Source organism: Oncorhynchus mykiss, chromosome 26 (assembly GCF_057628025.1).
Source record: "Oncorhynchus mykiss isolate SJ-2025 chromosome 26, ASM5762802v1, whole genome shotgun sequence".
In the NCBI taxonomy this organism is placed as follows: domain Eukaryota; kingdom Metazoa; phylum Chordata; class Actinopteri; order Salmoniformes; family Salmonidae; genus Oncorhynchus; species Oncorhynchus mykiss.
The window spans coordinates 30,497,543-30,521,113 of NC_143047.1; the positions used below are offsets into that span (position 1 = coordinate 30,497,543).

The window sequence follows — 23,571 nt, forward strand, 5'->3', positions numbered from 1 at the left end:
CCCTATTACCAGTCTGTTCAACTTCTCTTTAGTATTGTCTGAGATCCCTAAAGATTGGAAAGCTGCCGTGGTCATCCCCCTCTTCAAAGGGGGAGACACTCTAGACCCAAACTGTTATAGACCTATATCCATCCTGCCCTGCCTTTCTAAAGTCTTCAAAAGCCAAGTTAATAAACAGATCACCGACCATTTCGAATCCCACCGTACCTTCTCCGCTGCGCAATCCGGTTTCCGAGCTGGTCATGGGTGCACCTTAGCCACGCTCAGGGTACTAAATGATATCATAACCGCCATTGATTAAAAAAAACAGTACTGTGCAGCCGTCTTCATCGATCTGGCCAAGGCTTTTGACTCTGTCAATCAACGTATTCTTATCGGCAGACTCAATAGCCTTGGTTTCTCAAATGACTGCCTTGCCTGGTTCACCAACTACTTCGCAGACAGAGTTCAGTTTGTCAAATTGGAGGGCCTGTTGTTCGACCTCTGGCAATCTCTATGGGGGTACCACAGGGTTCAATTCTCGGGCCGACTCTTTTCTCTGTATATATCAATGATGTCGCTCTTGCTGCGGGTGATTCCCTGATCCACCTCCACGCAGACGACACCATTCTGTATACATCTGACCCTTCTTTGGACACTGTGTTAACTAACCTCCAAACGAGCTTCAATGCCATACAACACTCCTTCCGTGGCCTCCAACTGTTCTTAAACGCTAGTAAAACCAAATGCATGCTTTTCAACCATTTGCAGCCCGCACCGCCCGCCCGACTAGCATCACTACTTTGGACAGTTCTGACCTAGAATACGTGGACAACTACAAATACCTAGGTGTCTGGCTAGACTGTAAACTCTCCTTCCAGACTCATATCAAACATCTCCAATCCAAAATCAAATCTAGAATCAGCTTTCCATTTCGCATCAAAGCCTCCTTCACTCACGCCGCCAAACTTACCCTAGCCGATCCTCGACTTCGGCGATGTTGTCTACAAAATAGCTTCCAATACTCTACTCAGCAAATTGGATGTAGTCTATCACAGTGCCATCCGTTTTATCACCAAAGCGCCTTATACCACCCACCACTGCAACCTGTATGCTCTAGTCGGCTGGCCCTCGCTACATATTCGTCGCCAGACCCACTGGCTTCAGGTCATCTACAAGTCTATGCTAGGTAAAGCTCTGCCTTATCTCAGCTCACTGGTCACGATAACAACACCCACCAGTAGCATGCGCTCCAGGTATATCTCACTGGTCATCCCCAAAGCCAACACCTCATTTGGCCGCCTTTCCTTCCAGTTCTCTGCTGCCACTGACTGGAACGAATTGCAAAAATCGTTGAAGCTGGAGACTTACATTTCCCTCACTAACTTTAAACATCAGCTAGCTGAGCAGCTAACCGATCGCTGCAGCTGTACATAGTCCATCTGTAAATAGCCCACCCAATCTATCTACCCCATATTGTTTTTATTTACTTTCCTGCTCTTTTGCACACCAGTATCACTACTTACACACCATCATCTGCTCATCATCATCTGCTCCTCTATCACTCCAGTGTAAATCTGCTAAACTGTAATTACTTTGCTACTATGTTCTATTTATTGCCTTACCTCCTCATGCCATTTGTACACACTGTATATAGGCTTTCGTTTTTCTATTGTGTTATTGACTGTACGCTTGTTTATTCCATGTGTAACTCTGTGTTGTTGTTTCTGCCGCCCTGCTTTGCTTTATCTTGGCCAGGTCACAGTTGTAAATGAGAACTTGTTCTCAACTAGCTTACCCGGTTGAATAAAGGTGAAATAAAAAAATAAAAAATTCAGTCTATGTCTTGGAAAGAGAAGGTGTTACTAATGTATTACTGTATTCCATAATTGCTTGTTTTATCACATAAACTTAGCCAAAATATTAGAATTTTAGCAACCAGGAAATTGAGGAGTGATTTCTGCATATTCCACCTTTAACACATCACAAGAAATGGATGACGTAGTACACACTTGGATGATGTAATACACAGGAAACGGGGACCTGTTTTGGCTCGTGAACACCACTTTCAAAACTGCTGGCTGAAATGACAGATGTTCAGGAGTGCATCTTTAAGTGCTGTATCTCAGTCTTATTCCCCCATAAAAAACACAAGTGCACTTGTTTTTTCCTACTTGCACTGACTCTGCTGATAACTTCTTTATTGAGGAACAATGTATTTACAAAGACTGTGATATGTGGCTGTCTCTGGATAAGAGTGTCTGCTAAATAATAAAAATATATATTTAAATGTAGTGTGTGTGTGTGTGCTTGTGCATGGTCATGTGCGATGGTGGTGGACTGGTCTCTCTTAGATATCTGTCTGTTGGCGAGGCAGATGTTCACTGCTTCCCCAACAAACAGATTGGCTATACTGGAGACACGTTTACATGGCTATGGTACCTATACGTGCATTAGACTTAGGACAAGGCTCATACTAGTGCATAGCAAGTAATACAGCATTAAACCTGCAGGCTTTACGTGTTACATATATTTGAATATGTATATTATACTGTATATTAGTGCTGGACTGGAACAAGTCTTACTGTTTTTATTTTTGTCTCCCCCCCCCCCGCCTCCCCAACCTCCCCCTACTTCCCCTGTCTTCTCTGCCTCCCTTGTCTCCCCCTGTCTTCCCATGTCTCCCCTGTCTTCCCATGTCTCCCCTGTCTCCCCTGTCTCCCTGTCTTCCCATGTCTCCCCTGTCTCCCTTGTCTACCCTGTCTCCCTTGTCATCCCCTGTCTTCCCATGTCTCCCCTGTCTTCCCTGTCTTCCCTGTCTTCCTCTGTCTTCCCTGTCTCCCTCTGTCTTCCCCTGTCTCCCCTGTCTCCCTGTCTTCCCATGTCTCCCCTGTCTCCCTTGTCTCCCCTGTCTCCCTTGTCATCCCCTGTCTTCCCATGTCTCCCCTGTCTCACCTGTCTTCCTCTGTCTTCCCTGTCTCCCCCGTCTTCCCTGTCTTCCTCTGTCTTCCCTGTCTCCCCTGTCTTCCTCTGCCTTCCCATGTCTCCCGTCTCCCCCGTCTTCCTCTGCCTTCCCTGTCTCCCCTGCCTTCCCCTGTCTTCCCATGTCTCCCCTGTCTCTCCCATCATCCCCTGTCTTTCTCTGTCTTCCCCTACCTTCCTCTGTCTTCCTCTGCCTCCATCTATTCCCCCATCTCTCCCTGCCTCCCCCTCTCTCCTCTCCAGTGATGTGTGCCCAGGGTCTGCAAGCCAAGGATAAGACAGGTTCCAGTGACCCCTATGTGACTGTCCAGGTAGGGAAGACCAAACGGCGTACCAAGACCATCTTTGGGAACCTCAACCCTGTCTGGGATGAGAAGTTCTTCTTGTGAGTATGAACATAGTATATCACTGCTACAACAGTACTACAACCTAAGCCAGTGTACTACAGGCTGTATTATAGACGTGGTCCTTTGTGGCTTAGTCGGTAGAGCATTGCACTTGCAACGCGTTGGTTTGATTCCCGCTGGGGCCACCCATAGATAAAATATATGCACACATGACCATAGGTCCTGTCCAGGTGGTGTACATAAAGACTGCCTCAGGCTACAGAAACAGGAGGTATGCTCCTACCCTAGGGGCCATTCTGGCTCAGACAGGGCTACCTTCTTCAGCTGTAATACAAACACTCCAGCAGACATTGTTATCACATACATGTAGAACCTACCACACCAACAAATGAGGGGAGAGGAGATGAACAATAATTCAAATGCATTTCACTGAAAAATTCGTTGTTGACATGAATATCATCTACAGTGCATTTGGAAAGTATTCAGACCCCTTGACTTTTTCCAACTTTTGTTACGTTACAGCCTTATTCTAAAATGTATTAAATAAATGTTTTTCCTCATCAATCTACACACTACCCCATAAGGACAAAAGGAAAACAGGTTTTTAGAAATGTTTGCACATTTATTAAAAATAAAGACAGAAATGCATCCTGTTTCAATTGATCAGTGAGATGTTTCTACAACTTGATTGGAGTCCACTTGTGGTCAATTCAATTGATTGGACATGATTTGGAAAGGCACACACCTGTCTATATTAGGTCCCACAGTTGACAGTGCATGTCAGACACAGATCTGGGGAAGGGTACCAAAACATTTCTGCAGCATTGAAGGTGGCCTCCATCATTCTTAAATGGAAAAAGTTTGGAACCACCAAGACTCTTCTTAGAGCTGGCCGCCTGGCCAAACTGAGCAATCGGGGGAAAAGGGCCTTGGTCAAGGAGGTGACCATGAACCCGATGGTCACTCTGACAGAGTACCTCTGCGGAGATGAGAGAACCTTCCAGAAGGACAACCATCTCTGCAGCACTCCACCAATCAGGCCTTTATGGTAGAGGCCAGACGGAAGCCACTCCTCAGTAAAAGACACATGACAGCCAGATTGCAGTTTTCCAAAAGGCACTTAATGGACTCTCAGGCCATGAGAAACAAGATTCTCTGACCTGATGAAACCAAAATTGAAGCGAATCAAATCAAATCAAATCAACTGTATTTATATAGCTCTTCGTACATCAGCTGATATCTCAAAGTACTGTACAGAAACCCAGCCTAAAACCCCAAACAGCAAGCAATGCAGGTGTAGAAGCACGGTGGCTAGGAAAAACTCCCTAGAAAGGCCAAAACCTAGGAAGAAATCTATAGAGGAACCAGGCTATGTGGGGTGGCCAGTCCTCTTCTGGCTGTGCTGGGTGGAGATTATAACAGAACATGGTCAGGTCAAGATGTTCAAATGCTCATAAATGACCAGCATGGTCAAATAATAATAATCACAGGCAGAACAGTTGAAACTGGAGCAGCAGCACGACCAGGTGGACTGGGGACAGCAAGGAGTCATCATGTCAGGTAGTCCTGAGGCATGGTCCTAGGGCTCAGGTCCTCAGAGAGAGAGAAAGAAAGAGTGAAAGAGATAATTAGAGAGAGCATACTTAAATTCACACAGGACACCGGATATGTTAGGAGAAGTACTCCAGATATAACAGACTGACCCTAGCCCCCAGACACATAAACTACTGCAGCATAAATACTGGAGGCTGAGACAGGAGGGGTCAGGGGACACTGTGGCCCCATCCGATGACACCCCTGGACAGGGCCAAAAAGGAAGGATATAACCCCACCCACTTTGCCAAAGCACTGCCCCCACACCACTAGAGGGATATCTTCAACCACCAACTTACCATCCTGACACAAGGCCGAGTATAGCCCACAAAGATCTCCACCATGGCACAACCCAAGGGGGGGGCGCCAACCCAGACAGGAAGATCACATCAGTGACTCAACCCACTCAAGTGACGCACCCCTCCTAGGGACAGTATGAAAGAGCCCTAGTAAGCCAGTGACTCAGCCCCTGTAATAGGGCTAGAGGCAGAGAATCCCAGTGGAAAGAGGGGAACCGGCCAGGCAGAGACAGCAAGGGCGGTTCGTTGCTCCAGAGCCTTTCCGTTCACCTTCACACTCCTGGGCCAGACTACACTCAATCATATGACCCACTGAAGAGATGAGTCTTCAGTAAAGACTTAAAGGTTGAGACCAAGTTTGCGTCTCTCACATGGGTAGGCAGACCATTCCATAAAAATGGAGCTCTATAGGAGAAAGCCCTGCCTCCAGCTGTTTGCTTAGAAATTCTAGGGACAATTAGGAGGCCTGCGTCTTGTGACCGTAGCATACATGTAGGTATGTACGGCAGGACCAAATCAGAGAGATAGGTAGGAGCAAGCCCATGTAATGTTTTGTAGGTCAGCAGTAAAACCTTGAAATCAGCCCTTGCCTTGACAGGAAGCCAATGTAGGGAGGCTAGCACTGGAGTAATATGATCAAATGTTTTGGTTCTAGTCAGGATTCTAGCAGCCGTATTTAGCACTAACTGAAGTTTATTTAGTGCTTTATGGATCAATTTTAGTAAAGGGGCTGAATAATTTTGCACGCACAATTTTTCAGTTTTTGATTTGTTAAAAAAGTTTGAAATATCCAATAAATGTCGTTCCACTTCATGATTGTGTCCCACTTGTTGTTGATTCTTCACAAAAAATACAGTTTTATATCTTTATGTTTGAAGCCTGAAATGTGGCAAAAGGTCGCAAAGTTCAAGGGGGCCGAATACTTTCGCAAGGCACTGTATATAGAACATATTTTTTGGAGACAAAGAGGCTTTGTTAGAGCTGCCTTCCACCATGTTCTCTGTCTGCTGATGGAGGCACTGTGTGTGTGTGTGTGTGTGTGTGTGTGTGTGTGTGTGTGTGTGTGTGTGTGTGTGTGTGTGTGCGCGTGTATGCGTGCGTCCGTATCTACAGTATTAATGAGAAACCACAGAATGCGACGCAGATAGAGTTACACTGCTCGCTCTTGCCTCCTGTGCAAACAAAATGGAGATGGAAAAAGGGATAGAGAGATAGATGGAGAGTGAGATACAGAGACAGAGAGGGAGAGAACGAGAGAGAGACAGAGACAAAGAGAGAAAACTAGACAGAGAGACAGAGAGACAGGAGAAAACAAGACAGAGAGACAGCAAGACAAAGAGACAGCAAGACAGCAAGACAGCAAGACAGAGAGACAGCGAGAAAACAAGACAGAGAGACAGAGAGAAAATATGTTATCCTCATGCCATGTGACAGGGTCTTGGAATCTTAGCTCTCTGCCTGGCAGGGACATCCATCTGTGGGTGCCACTAACACACAAACACACACACACACACACACACACACACACACACACCCTTGCGTGGGGGAACACTAGGGACAGCAGGGTTTCCTAAAGAGAGCCGGTGGGGCAGAATGATGTCAATCCCACCTGACAGACATTCCACCCTCACCTCTCTTTTCTCCCTCTCCTCTCCTCTCCTCTCCTCTCCTCTCCTCTCCTCTCCTCTCCTCTCCTCTCCTCTCCTCTCCTCTCCTCTCTCTTCTCCTCTCTTCTCCTCTTCTCTCCTGGCCCCTCCCCCCTCTCATCTCCCTTTACCCTCCTCTATTCTTCTCTACTTTACTTTACACTTCTCTCCCTCTCCTCTCTGTTCCTCTACTCTCTTTCATTCTCCTCTCTCTCCTCCTTCCAGGTCTTTCATTTCCCACATACATCTAGCAGAGAGGACAACTCCAGACCACTCCCAAGCCTTTGAAGCCCCAATGACAACCCTAACCTAACAGCCACCCACACTATGCCAACCCTAGCCATTACATATGACTGTGACGTGACTACACTGAGTCTCCAGGTCTGTTTGTGCTCCAGGATAGTGTGAGGTCATATCAAGTTAGGTCAGAGCTGCTGCCAGTAGATAAAACAGCTGAGCGGCTCTCGAGAGGATGGGAGGAGGGAGGAGGGAAGAGGGCCACACAGCTTTTCACCTTCAAGGGCTATTTTCTAGATTTTTACAGATTTTTTTCTCTGATTAAAATAAATAAAAACGGCAATAACTTTTGAACAAATTATGATAGGGGCATGAGGTTTGTACACCCTAAACCAGTGGATACCAAACTGTCGATCACAATTGACTGGTCGATCTCCAAGGCATTCCTAGTCAATCACCAAACATTTCTGTAAAAACAACAACAATAAAGCCTTACGTTCCACATTTCTTAATTCCTTTTGTGTTTGTGGCGTCAGATGCACTTGATTCAGCAGCCCTAATGACGTGAAGGCAAAGTGTCCCCATTTTGAACCTCTTCATGTGTCTGACGGTAGAACTCCGCTTACCCGGCAGGTCCAGAGAGGAAATCAAGTGCACCTACTGGCCTACCGCTGGCCAATAAGATAGTTCAGATCACTGTGTCTGCACAGTTTCCTCGAGCCATAGACTGTAAAAAAACAAACGTTGATACTGTGAGAATTCAAAACTGTTAAAACTATGACTAAAGAGACTCAACAAATACAGCGTGTTTAAGTTGTTATTCAGCACTGTCTATGCTTTTATAAGCCATAATATGTGTGTTCTCCCTCCACCCATTCACACTACAACCAGCACTGCAGCTGCAATGAATGAGAATAGCAAAGTGTTCTGATAATCATTGTATTTTTATTATAATAGTGACTTGTCTTTTTTTAATATCGCCCTAAACTAACCCACTTTACTGGTGCTGTTTTTCTACACATGGTGCCTTGCTGTCCAGTGAGTGTCACAACGCTACAGACAGGATCAAGGTGCGTGTGTGGGATGAGGATGATGACATCAAGTCTCGCATGAAACAACACTTCAAACGAGAGTCGGACGACTTCCTGGGTCAGACCATCATCGAGGTCCGCATGCTCAGCGGGGAGATGGATGTGTGGTACAACCTGGGTATGTTCCAGATCCTTCTGCTTCCATGTTCCAGATAAGACTTGTTCTATGTTCTAAATAAGACTGGTTCTATCTTCTAGAGAATCATATTTCTATGTTCTAGATAATAATGATTATATGTTCACGATCAGACTGCTTCCATGTTCTAGAGAATCATATTTCTATGTTCTAGATAATAATGATTATATGTTCCAGATAAGACTGGTTCTATGTTCTAGAGAATAATATTTCTATGTTCCAGATAAGACTGGTTCTATTTTCCAGATAAGACTGGTTCTATGTTCTAGAGAATCATATTTATATGTTCCAGATAAGACTGGTTCTATGTTCTAGATAATCATATTTCTATGTTCTAGATAATAATGATTATATGTTCCAGATCAGACTGCTTTCATGTTATAGAGAATACTGGTTCTATGTTCCAGATCATACTGCTTCCATGTTCTAGATAAGACTGGTTCTATGTTCTAGATCAAACTGGTTCTATGTTCTCTATAAAACTGGTTATATGTTGTATATTAGACTGGTTGTATGTTCTAGATAATAATGTTTCTAAGTTCTAGATCATAATGATTATATGTTCCAGATCCGACTGCTTCCATGTTCTAGATTAGACTGTTTCTATATTCTAGTTAAGTTTGTTTTTATGTTCTAGATAAGACCGGTACCATTTTCTGGATAAGAGGACTGATGCATCTGGTTCTGTGTTTAAGATAAGAAGACTGATGCATCTGGTTCTGTGTTCTAGATAAGAGAACTGATAAGTCTGGTTCTATGTTTTAGATATGAGAACTAATGCATCTGGTTCTGTGTTCTAGATAAGATAACTGATGCATCTGGTTCTGTGTTCTAGATAAGAGAACTGATAAGTCTGGTTCTGTGTTCTAGATAAGAGAACTGATAAGTCTGGTTCTGTGTTCTAGATAAGAGAACTGATAAATCGATGGTGTCGGGAGCCATCAGATTGAAGCTCAACGTGGAGATGAAGGGAGAGGAGAAAGTAGCTCCGCCCCACGGCCAGTACACCTGTTTACATGAGGTAAGACATCTATACTCACCAACTGGTCAGATTTCTCCACTCTATGGAAACTGTTCCAGGAACTGTCTCCCTCTACTCCTCTTCTCTCATGTTATTCTCTTCATCCTGTCTTTCTCTCTTCCTTTAGAACCTGTTCCACCACCTGACGGAGGTAAAGAACAGTGGAGCGGTGAAGATACCAGAGGTGAAAGGAGAGGAGGCGTGGAAGGTCTACTATGACGACGTGTCCCAGGAGATAGTGGATGAGTTCGCCATGAGATACGGAGTAGAGTCCATCTACCAGGCCATGACGTAAGGACGCTCTCTTTCTCTTTCTCCCTCTTTTCTCTCCACTTGGTTCTCTGAAGGCTTACTGCTGTGCTGATGTAATACAGGAAAGCATGCCTCTGTGTCCTCAGTGTTAAAACTATAGAATCCATGGATTCAATTTCTACGGTTCAGAGTGTGCATGTGTGAGAGAGAAGGAAGCGCAGGCTGCCTGTCTCTGTGTGTGTGCGTGTGTGTGCGCTGTCCGCTCTAAAGCCACCATGGGAATTCACAGGAAGTCATCATGGTTCTCAGTGTTCTCTCTCTCCATGCTTGCCTCCCGCAAGTGCTTCTTGGTAATCTGGAGGCTGAGAGCACAGTAATGAATTATGCTCCCCAATGTGAGCATCTGTGTGTGTGTGTGTGTGTGTGTGTGGTGTGTGTGTGTGTGTGTGTGTGTGTGTGTGGTGTGGTGTGTGTGTGTGTGGGTGTCTGTGTGTGTGTATGTGTGTGTGTGTGTGTGTGTGTGTGTGTGTGGTGTGTGTGTGTGGTGTCTGTGTGTGTGTGTGTGTGTGTGTGTGTGTGTGTGTGTGTGTGTGTTGTGTGTGTGTGTGTGTGTGTGTGTGTGTGTGTGTGGTGTTTGTGTGGTGTGTGTGTGTGTGTATGCGTTTGTGTTGTGTGTGTCTCTCTCTCTCCCTCTCCCCCTCTCCCTCCCGCCCCATTTTTTTGTCTCTCTCGCTGTGTTTTGAAAAGCTATTTAATAAATAATTGATATGACTGTCCTTCCAGATAAATGGGCTGCTCATTTTTGAAAACCTTTGAAATGCACCTCAAGTTAACCTTTCCTTGTATCAGTATTAAACTATCTCATATAAAGGCCGTGTCCCAAACACCACCCTATTCCCTAATAGCCCCATGGGTCCTGGTCAAAAGTAGTGCACTATAAAGAGAATAGGGTGCCATTTGGGACACTCACTAACAGTCAATGCCTGACTGTAGAGCAGAATAGATACCTGTTAAGAGGCAGCCTTCTCCTTCTCTCTCACTATTCCCATGACCTACTTAGGTTTAGTTTAAAGGATTCAGCTCAGAGAGAGAGGGAGGGAGAGAGAGAGGGAGGGAGAGAGAGAGGGAGGGAGAGAGAGGGGGGCAGGGAGTGGGAGATGGAGGAGAGAAAGAGAGAGTGGGAAAGAGAGATAAAGAGAGGGCGAGAGGGGGGAGAGAGAAAGAGCGTGAGGTAGAGAGAGAGAAAGAGAGAGAGAGAGAGGGAGAGAGAGAGAGAGAGAGAGAAAGAGAGAGAAAGAGAGAGAAAGAGAGAGAGAGAGAGAGAGAGAGAGAGAGAGAGAGAGAGAGAGAGACAGAGACAGAGAGAGAGAGAGATGAACCTGGAGAAGAGTCCCCTAAGCAAGCTGGTCCTGGGACTCTGTTCACAAACACAAACACACCCCACATCGCCCCAGGACAGCAACACAGTTAGTCCCAACCAAATCATGAGAAAACAAAAAGATAAATACTTGACACATTGGAAATAATTAAACAAAAAAACAGAGCAAACTAGAATGCTATTCGGCCCTTAAACAGAGAGTACACAGCGGCAGAATACCTGAGTGTGACTGACTGACCCAAAATTAAGGAAAGCTGTACTGACTCAGTGAAGATTTGTGACCTGTTGCACAAGAAAAGGGCAACCAGTGAAGAACAAACACCATTGTAAATACAACCCATATTTATGTTTATTTATTTTCCCTTTTGTACTTGAACTATTTGCACATTGCTACCACAATGTATATAGGCATAATATGACATTTGAAATGTCTGTATTCTTTTGAATCTTTTGTGAGTCTAATGTGTACTGTACATTTTTTATTGTTTATTTCACTATTGTTGATGATCTATTTCACCTGCTTTAGCAATGTAAACATATGTTTTCCATTCCAATAAAGCCCTTTGAATTGAATTGAATGTAATTGAATTGAGTGAGAGAGGGGATAGAGGAGAGTCGACCCTTCTACACCAGCTCAGCAGACAGACCTGATCCAAATAGACCATCTGAACCACATAGCCCAGCGGTGGCCATCCCTTCATTTGGGAAGCTATACCCTTCTGGAGGATTTTGCTTCAACCCTACAACAACTAATTCCACTAATCAGTCGCTCCTGAGTCTCAACAAATCAGAACTATGTTGCATAGCATTGACGTTTCCTAGAAGTGTGTGATTAGCTGAATCAGATGTTTTGAGGTTTCATCAACTCAGGCCTATAGGCATGGACATGATGTGTTCAGAGTGTGTATGTGTCTCTCTGTGTATATTGGTATTGGAGTGTTACAGTGAACATGGTATTGGAGTGTTACAGTGAACATGGTATTGGAGTGTTGCAGTGAACATGGTGTTGGAGTGTTACAGAGAACATGGTATTGGGGTGTTGCAGTGAACATGGTATTGGAGTGTTACGGTGAACATGGTATTGGAGTGTTACAGTGAACATGGTATTGGAGTGTTACAGTGAACATGGTATTGGAGTGTTACAGTGAACATGGTATTGGAGTGTTACAGAGAACATGGTATTGGAGTGTTGCAGTGAACATGGTATTGGAGTGTTACAGTGAATATGGTATTGGAGTGTTACAGTGAACATGGTATTGGAGTGTTGCAGTGAATATGGTATTGGAGTGTTACAGTGAATAGCAGCCAATTTGTTTGAGACACAGAGCGGTGACACCTTGGCCATCAGAACTTTGTGTGCATGCGTGCATGTGTGTGTGTGTGTGGGGGGGGGGGTTTTCTAATCTTCCTGTTATTGACCTTCTAGCTGGCTCCACTCTGCTGGGAATCACATGACATTACAACTTGCAGAATGTGAATGAGCACAGTCTGCCTCTGTATTATCTCTCTCTCTCTCTCTCTCTCTCTCTCTCTCTCTCTCTCTCTCTCTCTCTCTCTCTCTCTCTCTCTCTCTCTCTCTCTCTCTCTCTCTCTCTCTTAATATCATTCGTCTACTAGTTGAATAATTGCCTCCTTCTCATGATTAAAGGAAAGTTACTACTAAGAATAGCTAGTGTTTTGGTATTTTAATATCTTTCTCTCTCTCCCTTTCTCCCCACGCACCCCTCTCTCTCCTTCCCTCCCTCTCTCCCCCTCTCTTTCCCTTCCTCTCTCTCTGCCTCGCTTCCACTATCTGTCCCGTACTCCCTCCCCTCACCTCTCTCCCCCTCTCTTTCCCTTCCTCTCTCTCTGCCTCACTTCCACTCTCTGTCCCATCCTCCCTCCCCTCACCTCTCTCCCCCTCTCTTCTGTCCCGTCCTCCCTCCCCTCACCTCTCTCCCCCTCTCTTTCCCTTCCTCTCTCTCTGCCTCACTTCCACCCTCTGTTCCGTCCTCCCTCCCCTCACCTCTCTCCCCCTCTCTTTCCCTTCCTCTCTCTCTGCCTCACTTCCACTCTCTGTCCCATCCTCCCTCACCTCACCTCTCTCCCCCTCTCTTCTGTCCCGTCCTCCCTCCCCACACCTCTCTCCCCCGCTCTTTCCCTTCCTCTCTCTCTGCCTCACTTCCACTCTCTGTCCCATCCTCCCTCCCCTCACCTCTCTCCCCCTCTCTTCTGTCCCGTCCTCCCTCCCCTCACCTCTCTCCCCCTCTCTTTCCCTTCCTCTCTCTCTGCCTCACTTCCACCCTCTGTTCCGTCCTCCCTCCCCTCACCTCTCTCCCCCTCTCTTTCCCTTCCTCTCTCTCTGCCTCACTTCCACTCTCTGTCCCATCCTCCCTCCCCTCACCTCTCTCCCCCTCTCTTCTGTCCCGTCCTCCCTCCCCTCACCTCTCTCCCCCTCTCTTTCCCTTCCTCTCTCTCTGCCTCACTTCCACTCTCTGTCCCATCCTCCCTCCCCTCACCTCTCTCCCCCTCTCTTCTGTCCCGTCCTCCCTCCCCTCACCTCTCTCCCCCTCTCTTTCCCTTCCTCTCTCTCTGCCTCACTTCCACCCTCTGTTCCGTCCTCCCTCCCCTCACCTCTCTCCCCCTCTCTTTCCCTTCCTCTCTCTCTGCCTCACTTCCACTCTCTGTCCCATCCTCCCTCCCCTCACCTCTCTCCCCCTCTCTTCTGTCCCGTCCTCCCTCCCCACACCTCTCTCCCCCGCTCTTTCCCTTCCTCTCTCTCTGCCTCACTTCCACTCTCTGTCCCATCCTCCCTCCCCTCACCTCTCTCCCCCTCTCTTCTGTCCCGTCCTCCCTCCCCTCACCTCTCTCCCCCTCTCTTTCCCTTCCTCTCTCTCTGCCTCACTTCCACCCTCTGTTCCGTCCTCCCTCCCCTCACCTCTCTCCCCCTCTCTTTCCCTTCCTCTCTCTCTGCCTCACTTCCACTCTCTGTCCCATCCTCCCTCCCCTCACCTCTCTCCCCCTCTCTTCTGTCCCGTCCTCCCTCCCCTCACCTCTCTCCCCCTCTCTTTCCCTTCCTCTCTCTCTGCCTCACTTCCACTCTCTGTCCCATCCTCCCTCCCCTCACCTCTCTCCCCCTCTCTTCTGTCCCGTCCTCCCTCCCCTCACCTCTCTCCCCCTCTCTTTCCCTTCCTCTCTCTCTGCCTCACTTCCACCCTCTGTTCCGTCCTCCCTCCCCTCACCTCTCTCCCCCTCTCTTTCCCTTCCTCTCTCTCTGCCTCACTTCCACTCTCTGTCCCATCCTCCCTCCCCTCACCTCTCTCCCCCTCTCTTCTGTCCCGTCCTCCCTCCCCTCACCTCTCTCCCCCTCTCTTTCCCTTCCTCTCTCTCTGCCTCACTTCCACTCTCTGTCCCATCCTCCCTCCCCTCACCTCTCTCCCCCTCTCTTCTGTCCCGTCCTCCCTCCCCTCAACTCTCTCCCCCTCTCTTTCCCTTCCTCTCTCTCTGCCTCACTTCCACCCTCTGTTCCGTCCTCCCTCCCCTCACCTCTCTCCCCCTCTCTTCCCTTCCTCTCTCTCTGCCTCACTTCCACTCTCTGTCCCATCCTCCCTCCCCTCACCTCTCTCCCCCACTCTTTCCCTTCCTCTCTCTATGCCTCACTTCCACTCTCTGTCCCGTCCTCCCTCCCCTCACCTCTCTCCCCCTCTCTTTCCCTTCCTCTCTCTCTGCCTCACTTCCACTCTCTGTCCCGTCCTCCCTCCCCTCACCTCTCTCCCCTTCCTCTCTCTCTGCCTCGCTTCCACTCTCTGTCCCGTCCTCCCTCCCCTCACCTCTCTCCCCCTCTCTTTCCCTTCCTCTCTCTCTGCCTCACTTCTACTCTCTGTCCCGTCCTCCCTCCCCTCATCTCTCTCCCCCTCTCTTCTGTCCCGTCCTCCCTCCCCTCACCTCTCTCCCCCTCTCTTTCCCTTCCTCTCTCTCTGCCTCACTTCCACTCTCTGTCCCGTCCTCCCTCCCCTCACCTCTCTCCCCCAGGCATTTCTCCTGTCTGTCCTCTAAGTACATGTGTCCGGGGGTCCCAGCGGTGATGAGTAACCTGCTAGCCAACATCAACGCCTACTTTGCCCACACCACCACCGTCTCAACCAACATCTCCGCCTCCGACCGCTTCGCTGCATCCAACTTTGGGGTGAGAACACACACGCACGCGCACGCGCACACAAGCACGCGCACGCGCTACACACACTCAGCTACACACACACACACACACACACACACACAGCTACACACACTCACGCACTCAGCTACACACACACACAGACTCACCTACACACACTTCTCAGCTACTGTTTATGGGCATTTGAAAACATCTGACTGAAATCATGAATATTGATCAGTACTGTTATGTTTTTTGTTTCCTTGTCTACACAATATATTCCACCCTTTCAAATACCCCCATTTAAAAAAAAAAGTTAAGTTGAACTGACAGTGTGATTGCTTTACTAACGGAAAAATCTATATATCTGTTTTTCTCACAGAGAGAGAAATTTGTCAAACTTCTAGATCAGCTGCACAACTCTCTGAGGATTGATCTGTCCAAGTACCGGGTTTGTACTCTGCATGTGTGTGTGTGTGTGTGTGTGTGTGTGTGTGTGTGTGTGTGTATTGTAGAGTGTTGTAAAACAGCGGGTGTCTATGCATAATAGGATTATCTGTCCAGGGGTTATACCTGGAGATGAACGGTTGTAATGATTTCTATCTCCAGGAGTCTTGTTCACTAGTCCTGTTCACTAGTCCTGTCCACTAGTCCTGTTCACTAGACTTGTCCACTAGTCCTGTTCACTAGACTTGTACACTAGACCTGTCCACTAGTCCTGTTCACTAGTCCTGTCCACTAATCCTGTTCACTAGTCCTGTTCACTAGTCCTGTTCACTAGTCCTGTCCACTAATCCTGTTCCCTAGTCCTGTCCACTAGACTTGTCCACTAGTCCTGTCCACTAGACTTGTACACTAGACCTGTCCACTAGTCCTGTCCACTAGACTTGTCCACTAGACTTGTCCACTAGTCCTGTCCACTAGTCCTGTCCACTAGTCCTGTCCACTAGACTTGTCCACTAGACTTGTCCACTAGTCCTGTCCACTAGTCCTGTCCACTAGACTTGTCCACTAGACCGGTCCACTAGTCCTGTTCACTAGTCCTGTCCACTAGTCCTGTCCACTAGTCCTGTCCACTAGTCCTGTCGACTAGTCCTGTCCACTAGACTTGACCACTAGTCCTGTCCACTAGTCCTGTCCACTAGTCCTGTCCACTAGACTTGTCCACTATGTTTCTGTGTTTCTGTGTGTTTCTGTTAGTTTCTGTGTGTGTGTCTACCATTCAATTCTACTGCAATGTGTGATTATAGAGGCAAAGACAGAGAGCGGGGCAGGTTTTTCACTGTGTGATTATAGAGGTAAAGACAGAGAGATGGGCAGATTTTTCACTGTGTGATTATAGAGGTAAAGACAGAGAGCGGGGCAGGTTTTTCCCTGTGTGATTATAGAGGTAAAGACAGAGAGATGGGCAGGTTTTTCACTGTGTGATTATAGAGGTAAAGACAGAGAGATGGGCAGATTTTTCACTGTGTGATTATAGAGGTAAAGACAGAGAGATGGGCAGATTTTTCACTGTGTGATTATAGAGGTAAAGACAGAGAGATGGGCAGATTTTTCACTGTGTGATTATAGAGGTAAAGACAGAGAGCGGGGCAGGTTTTCACTGTGTGATTATAGAGGTAAAGACAGAGAGATGGGCAGATTTTCACTGTGTGATTATAGAGGCAAAGACAGAGAGCGGGGCAGGTTTTCACTGTGTGATTATAGAGGTAAAGACAGAGAGATGGGCAGATTTTTCACTGTGTGATTATAGAGGTAAAGACAGAGAGCGGGGCAGGTTTTCACTGTGTGATTATAGAGGTAAAGACAGAGAGATGGGCAGGTTTTCACTGTGTGATTATAGAGGCAAAGACAGAGAGATGGGCAGGTTTTCACTGTGTGATTATAGAGGTAAAGACAGAGAGATGGGCAGGTTTTCACTGTGTGATTATAGAGGCAAAGACAGAGAGATGGGCAGGTTTTCACTGTGTGATTATAGAGGTAAAGACAGAGAGATGGGCAGGTTTTCACTGTGTGATTATAGAGGTAAAGACAGAGAGCGGGGCAGGTTTTCACTGTGTGATTATAGAGGTAAAGACAGAGAGCGGGGCAGGTTTTTCACTGTGTGATTATAGAGGCAAAGACAGAGAGCGGGGCAGGTTTTTCACTGTGTGATTATAGAGGTAAAGACAGAGAGATGGGCAGATTTTTCACTGTGTGATTATAGAGGTAAAGACAGAGAGCGGCGCAGGTTTTTCACTGTGTGATTATAGAGGTAAAGACAGAGAGCGGGGCAGGTTTTTCACTGTGTGATTATAGAGGTAAAGACAGAGAGCGGGGCAGGTTTTTCACTGTGTGTTTATAGAGGTAAAGACAGAGAGCGGGGCAGGTTTTTCACTGTGTGATTATAGAGGTAAAGACAGAGAGCGGGGCAGGTTTTTCACTGTGTGATTATAGAGGCAAAGACAGAGAGCGGGGCAGGTTTTCACTGTGTGATTATAGAGGCAAAGACAGAGAGCGGGGCAGGTTTTCACTGTGTGATTATAGAGGTAAAGACAGAGAGCGGGGCAGGTTTTTCACTGTGTGATTATAGAGGTAAAGACAGAGAGATTGGCAGGTTTTTCACTGTGTGATTATAGAGGTAAAGACAGAGAGCGGGGCAGGTTTTCACTGTGTGATTATAGAGGTAAAGACAGAGAGATGGGCAGGTTTTCACTGTGTGATTATAGAGGTAAAGACAGAGAGCGGGGCAGGTTTTTCACTGTGTGATTATAGAGGTAAAGACAGAGAGATGGGCAGGTTTTCACTGTGTGATTATAGAGGTAAAGACAGAGAGATGGGCAGATTTTTCACTGTGTGATTATAGAGGTAAAGACAGAGAGATGGGCAGATTTTTCACTGTGTGATTATAGAGGTAAAGACAGAGAGATGGGCAGATTTTTCACTGTGTGATTATATAGGTAAAGACAGAGAGATGGGCAGGTTTTTCACTGTGTGATTATAGAGGTAAAGACAGAGAGCGGGGCAGGTTTTTCACTGTGTGATTATAGAGGTAAAGACAGAGAGATGGGCAGGTTTTCACTGTGTGATTATAGAGGTAAAGACAGAGAGATGGGCAGGTTTTCACTGTGTGATCATAGAGGTAAAGACAGAGAGATGGGCAGGTTTTTCACTGTGTGATTATAGAGGTAAAGACAGAGAGCGGGGCAGGTTTTTCACTGTGTGATTATAGAGGTAAAGACAGAGAGATGGGCAGGTTTTCACTGTGTGATTATAGAGGTAAAGACAGAGAGCGGGGCAGGTTTTCACTGTGTGATTATAGAGGTAAAGACAGAGAGATGGGCAGGTTTTTCACTGTGTGTTTATAGAGGTAAAGACAGAGAGCGGGGCAGGTTTTTCACTGTGTGATTATAGAGGTAAAGACAGAGAGATGGGCAGGTTTTCACTGTGTGATTATAGAGGTAAAGACAGAGAGATGGGCAGGTTTTCACTGTGTGATTATAGAGGTAAAGACAGAGAGCGGGGCAGGTTTTTCACTGTGTGATTATAGAGGTAAAGACAGAGAGATGGGCAGGTTTTCACTGTGTGATTATAGAGGTAAAGACAGAGAGATGGGCAGGTTTTTCACTGTGCTTGTCTTTTCAGATTGCTGGTGTCGTGTTATTCACACTGATTGAAAGCAGTCAGGAAATGTCACATTGTTTCTGACTGCTGCCGCTCTCACATCAATTCACAGACACACACACACACACACACCCCTTGTCGTCGTACAGTAATGAGATTCAGATCAGGCCAGTCAGTCTCTCAGCTCGCTCGGCGTATGGATTTCTCTGTAATGATATTCTGAAGCAGATTGAGTTTGCTTTTCTCTGAAGAGAGAGTATCGCCTACTCTTTTTAAACGTATTCGTCAGGGGAGTCAGAATGTGCAGCGACACAGTGTAACAGCTGATTTGTCCCTCTGTGATGTCCCCTGTCGGCTCTGCTGTCAGTGATTCACAGCATGTGCTCAGGGATACAGAGTGTTGTTTCAGACAGTGGACACTTTAAGTCGGAGGAGGGGCTCATTGGAATGGCTGGAATGAAATTCATGTAATGGTGACACATTACCATTCACTACTTCTAGGATGTCTATTTAGGTTACATGTTGAAGTAGACATTGAGGGATATAGGTTGTGTATTTGGAGTAGACGTTCAGGCATATGAATATTTAGGGTGAACTGAGGGATATAGGATTTTGATTTGGTCTTCGCCCCTGTGCCTTTGCACGGCGTAATTTGTGTACAATAAAAAACCCTATTATGCATTCCTGCGTCTGTCTCCCGAATCTCTTCATACCAACGTGACAGAATAATGGACCATTAAGGGAGACAGCAGGAATGGCCCCTCCTATGATGCTGCGACTGGTCCATCTGACGCCACTGCTACTGATCCGTCCGCCGCCGCCACAACTTCCGGGTCCAACTTTGGCAGCTGCATTGGGTCCTGATCTACCCGCACTGCGTTCCTGTGACCTTCCTCGAGGTCCGGAGTCGTTGCGCTGCTGGTGCATCGGGGGGGGGGGACTGTCACGGATCCCTCTGGAACTTTCATTACGGACACCTGTTCCCTATTCCCACTGATTAGTACTTGTATAAGTGTCCCCTTTGGTTTCCATTGGGGGTTCCATTATTGTTACTATGTCCGTTAGTGCGTGTGAGTACCTGTGCTGTATGCTTTGGCTTTTGTGCCATTATGGATTGCGCAGAAGATTACGGGTCTTGTCCCGTGTGTTAATCATTATGCGCGTGTGTTATTTATTTGAGGTACTCCTCGCTCTTTTGTTTGGGTTTCAACCCTGTGTTTTTGTATAGTGTTTGTTTGGTCTTCGCCCCTGTGCCTTTACATGGCACGCCGTAATTTGGGTAAAATAAAAAACCCTATTATGCATTCCTGCGCCTGTCTCCCAAATATCTTCATACCAACGTGACACATGGTAGAGGCTGAGGGATCTGGAATGCTCATTTACGTTTCTATGGTGATGGTTTATGGTAGATACTGAGGGATGTAGGATGTCTGTTTAGGTTTCTATGGTGATGGTTTATGGTAGATACTGAGGGATATAGGATGTCTGTTTAGGTTTCTATGGTGATGGTTTATGGTAGATACTGAGGAATCTGGAATGCTCATTTACGTTTCTATGGTGATGGTTTATGGTAGATACTGAGGGATATAGGATGTCTGTTTAGGTTTCTATGGTGATGGTTTATGGTAGATACTGAGGGATATAGGATGTCTGTTTACGTTTCTATGGTGATGGTTTATGGTAGATACTGAGGGATATAGGATGTCTGTTTAGGTTTCTATGGTGATGGTTTATGGTAGATACTGAGGGATATAGGATGTCTGTTTAGGTTTCTATGGTGATGGTTTATGGTAGATACTGAGGGATATAGGATGTCTGTTTAGGTAGGATGTTGTTTCATGGTAGACGTTGAGGTATATAAGATGTCTGTTTAGGGTAGATGTTGAGGTACTGTATATGGGATGTCTTTTTAGAGTATGGATATTTTATATTAGTTTAGGGTGGGTATGTAAGAGGTTGTTCTTAGTAAGGACAATAAAGCTGCAAACACAATACACAGTTGAATGATGGTTTAGTGAATGAGTTTTGTCGGGGATTCTCGACTGAGCGGAATTGATCCTTCATACATAGTCTTTGAGTCCATGATCATTCTGGGTTACTTTTGTGATTGACAGAGAGTTTGTGTGCGTCCCAAATTGCACCATATTCCCTATGTAGTGCACTACTTTTGATGAGAGCCTTATGGGTCCTGGTCTAAAGTAGTCCACCCAATAGGGAATAGGGTGCTTTTTGGGATGTGGCCCTTCTGTTCATTTAGAGTTCATGTTGACTTTATGTAACGGACTCAGTAAAGAATCCACTGACATTTCCTCACCAGCCTACTCTAAACCCTCACTGGCAGTACAGCAAAACCCATTGAGCCCCGAGCAGACAAAAATCAGAACAGTTCCTCCTCAGATCAGAGCACACAGTTATCAGGCCCGTTTTAGACTCTGTCAAACACTGAGTAACAATCTCAGTTATTGGTCTAATGGTTAGGGTTATAGTTCATTAGGTTTGGTCTCAAAGTTACTTGGGAGGTGTGTGTGTGTGTGTGTGTGTGTGTGTGTGTGTGTGTGTGTGTGTGTGTGTGTGTGTGTGTGTGTGTGCGCGCGCGCGTGTGCGTGCCAGTCTGTGGTAAAGAGGAGGGAGGGTGGGGGGCAGTAATGTATAGTTCACCAAGCACCTTTTCTCAGCCTATCAGGGTGCACGTGTGTGTTGAAAGCTCTCCTGTCACGCTGCTCTGAGCATGAATGGGAAGTTTCCATCACACAGGGCCATGGGGCTTTAACACTAAAAGACCAGACATCAAACTCGTTTAGTGATGATGGCTAGATGTGTCCCATCATCAATATCAATGTGTGAATGAATTATGAGCCTGCGTGGGATACAGCGTTGTGAGACGAGTGGCCTTCAGCACCTGATCCCACCTTGAGGGCCGTACACTACCTAGTTATAATGCTGTATGTTTCCAGGAGGGGAATAGACTGCCACTGGCTGCTGCTTCCCTTTGTGAATCTGTTGGGTAGTGTTAGTTAGTTAGTTAATAACTGATTTTTATAGCTATTTCTTGTTGTCTATGACCCTTGTTTCATTATCCTAATACACACACTGTAGCACTTTGGGGTTGTTTTTAGATGAAAAGCGCATTACAAATGAAGAGCTCTATTCAGTCTGCATGGACGAAGCGTTCCAGGATGCGTGATAGAAATGTAAAGGTGATTCCCCATTGAGCCGACATATGCAGCGTTTAGTACAGTCTCTGTTAACGCGAGAGCATTGCCTTCCAATTTCAATCATGCTGTAACACTTAGTTTTTTACAATCACTTTGGCACTAATTTCGGAACCTTGATGTCATTTTTCAAAACTCTAGACACAAAACTCACAAAAGTAAAATCACCTGTTCAAAATGACACAACTTAACATCAAAGTATTACCATTTCAAAATGCAATTCACACATTACATCTGAGATGACTGTCTATTCATTTCATTACAATGATCTAACTATCAATTGATACAACTGCTCAAAATGATAAGTAACTGTTGCATTACTCTTAATGCATAGTTTTATGGAAACTGACAAACAATATTCCATGTTTAGATCATGAAAGTTTCAGGATAACGAGATCCATTGACACCAATTACCGTGGAACATGAACCAATTGGACTACATTATCTATGGATTTAATATTTCATCATCATTCTTTATCAGACACTGTTTCTATGGTCCCATGTACCACTTTTCCAGACCATGTTTTCAGATTTTACATTACTGTACACTCGGACACTTTATTAGGTACACCTTTCTAGTACTGGGTAGGACCCCCCTGCCTCCACAACAGCCTGAATTATTCACGGTGTTGTACATTAAGAGATGCCATTCTTCACACCACTGTTTTAAACAGCTGTTATTTGAGCATTTTTTGCCTTTCTGTTAGCTTGAATGAGTCTGGACATTCTCCTCTGACCTCTCTCATTAACAAGGTGTTTTTGCCCACAGAAATGTCGCTCACTGAATGTGTTTTGTTTATCGCACCATTCTCTGTAAACTCTAGAGACTGCAGTGCGTAAAAATCCCAGGAGGACAGCTGTTTCTGAGGTGCTGGAATCACCATGTGTAGCATCAACAATCATACCACAGTCAAAGTTGCTTAGTAGCTTAGATTACTCTTCATGCCTGTTCTAATGTTTGGTCGAACAACATCTAAAGCTCTCTACTCTATATACTCTATATATTGAGTTGCAGGCAGCCACATGATCCGCTCTTCGAATGTAACCTTCCTTGATGAGCTAAATCAGGTCTGTAGAGCTGATGGCCTGACCTATGACCGTTTTGAGTTTTGAACAATGACCACAAGGTTCTGAAATTAGTGCCAAAGTGATTGTAAAAAACTGTAACTTCAGTGATACAGATTGAATAGAGCCTTAGCTGTAGAGAGATGGAGAATGAGAAGGGAGCGGTAGAGAGAGAACCAATCTCTTCATTATTTTCTCCTGCAGGATAATTTCCCAGCTGGTAACCCAGAGCGTCTCCAGGACCTGAAGTCTACTGTGGACCTTCTCACCAGCATCACCTTCTTCAGGATGAAGGTATGTACGTGTGTGTGTGTGTGTGTGTGTGTGTGTGTGTGTGTGTGTGTGTGTGTGTGTGTGTGTGTGTGTGTGTGTGTGTGTGTGTGTGTGTGTGTGTGTGTGTTTGTGTGTGTGTATGACACTCACAGTTTATTTGCCTATCAATGAAGTAGCATATTGGTACATTTACTGCTTAGCTTTACAGTGATAGTCAATACTGATTATGGATTATGTATGTATGTATGTATGTATGTATACATACATACATACAGTTGAAGTCAGAAGTTTACATACACTTAGGTTGGAGTCATTAAAACTCATT

The 23,571-nt window shown here is 45.9% G+C and overlaps 1 protein-coding gene across 1 annotated transcript in view; it reads left to right on the forward strand.

The window, feature by feature from the left end:
- LOC110506127 (protein unc-13 homolog C) overlaps positions 1 to 23,571 on the forward strand; it is a 301,686-nt gene that overhangs the window by 63,415 nt on the left and 214,700 nt on the right. The window contains exons 10-16 of the mRNA XM_090222664.1: positions 3,205 to 3,346; positions 8,123 to 8,292; positions 9,216 to 9,331; positions 9,459 to 9,622; positions 14,973 to 15,126; positions 15,476 to 15,544; positions 23,178 to 23,267. Of these exons, the coding sequence (XP_090078790.1) occupies positions 3,205 to 3,346; positions 8,123 to 8,292; positions 9,216 to 9,331; positions 9,459 to 9,622; positions 14,973 to 15,126; positions 15,476 to 15,544; positions 23,178 to 23,267 (905 nt within the window). The remainder of the gene's footprint in view (positions 1 to 3,204; positions 3,347 to 8,122; positions 8,293 to 9,215; positions 9,332 to 9,458; positions 9,623 to 14,972; positions 15,127 to 15,475; positions 15,545 to 23,177; positions 23,268 to 23,571) is intronic.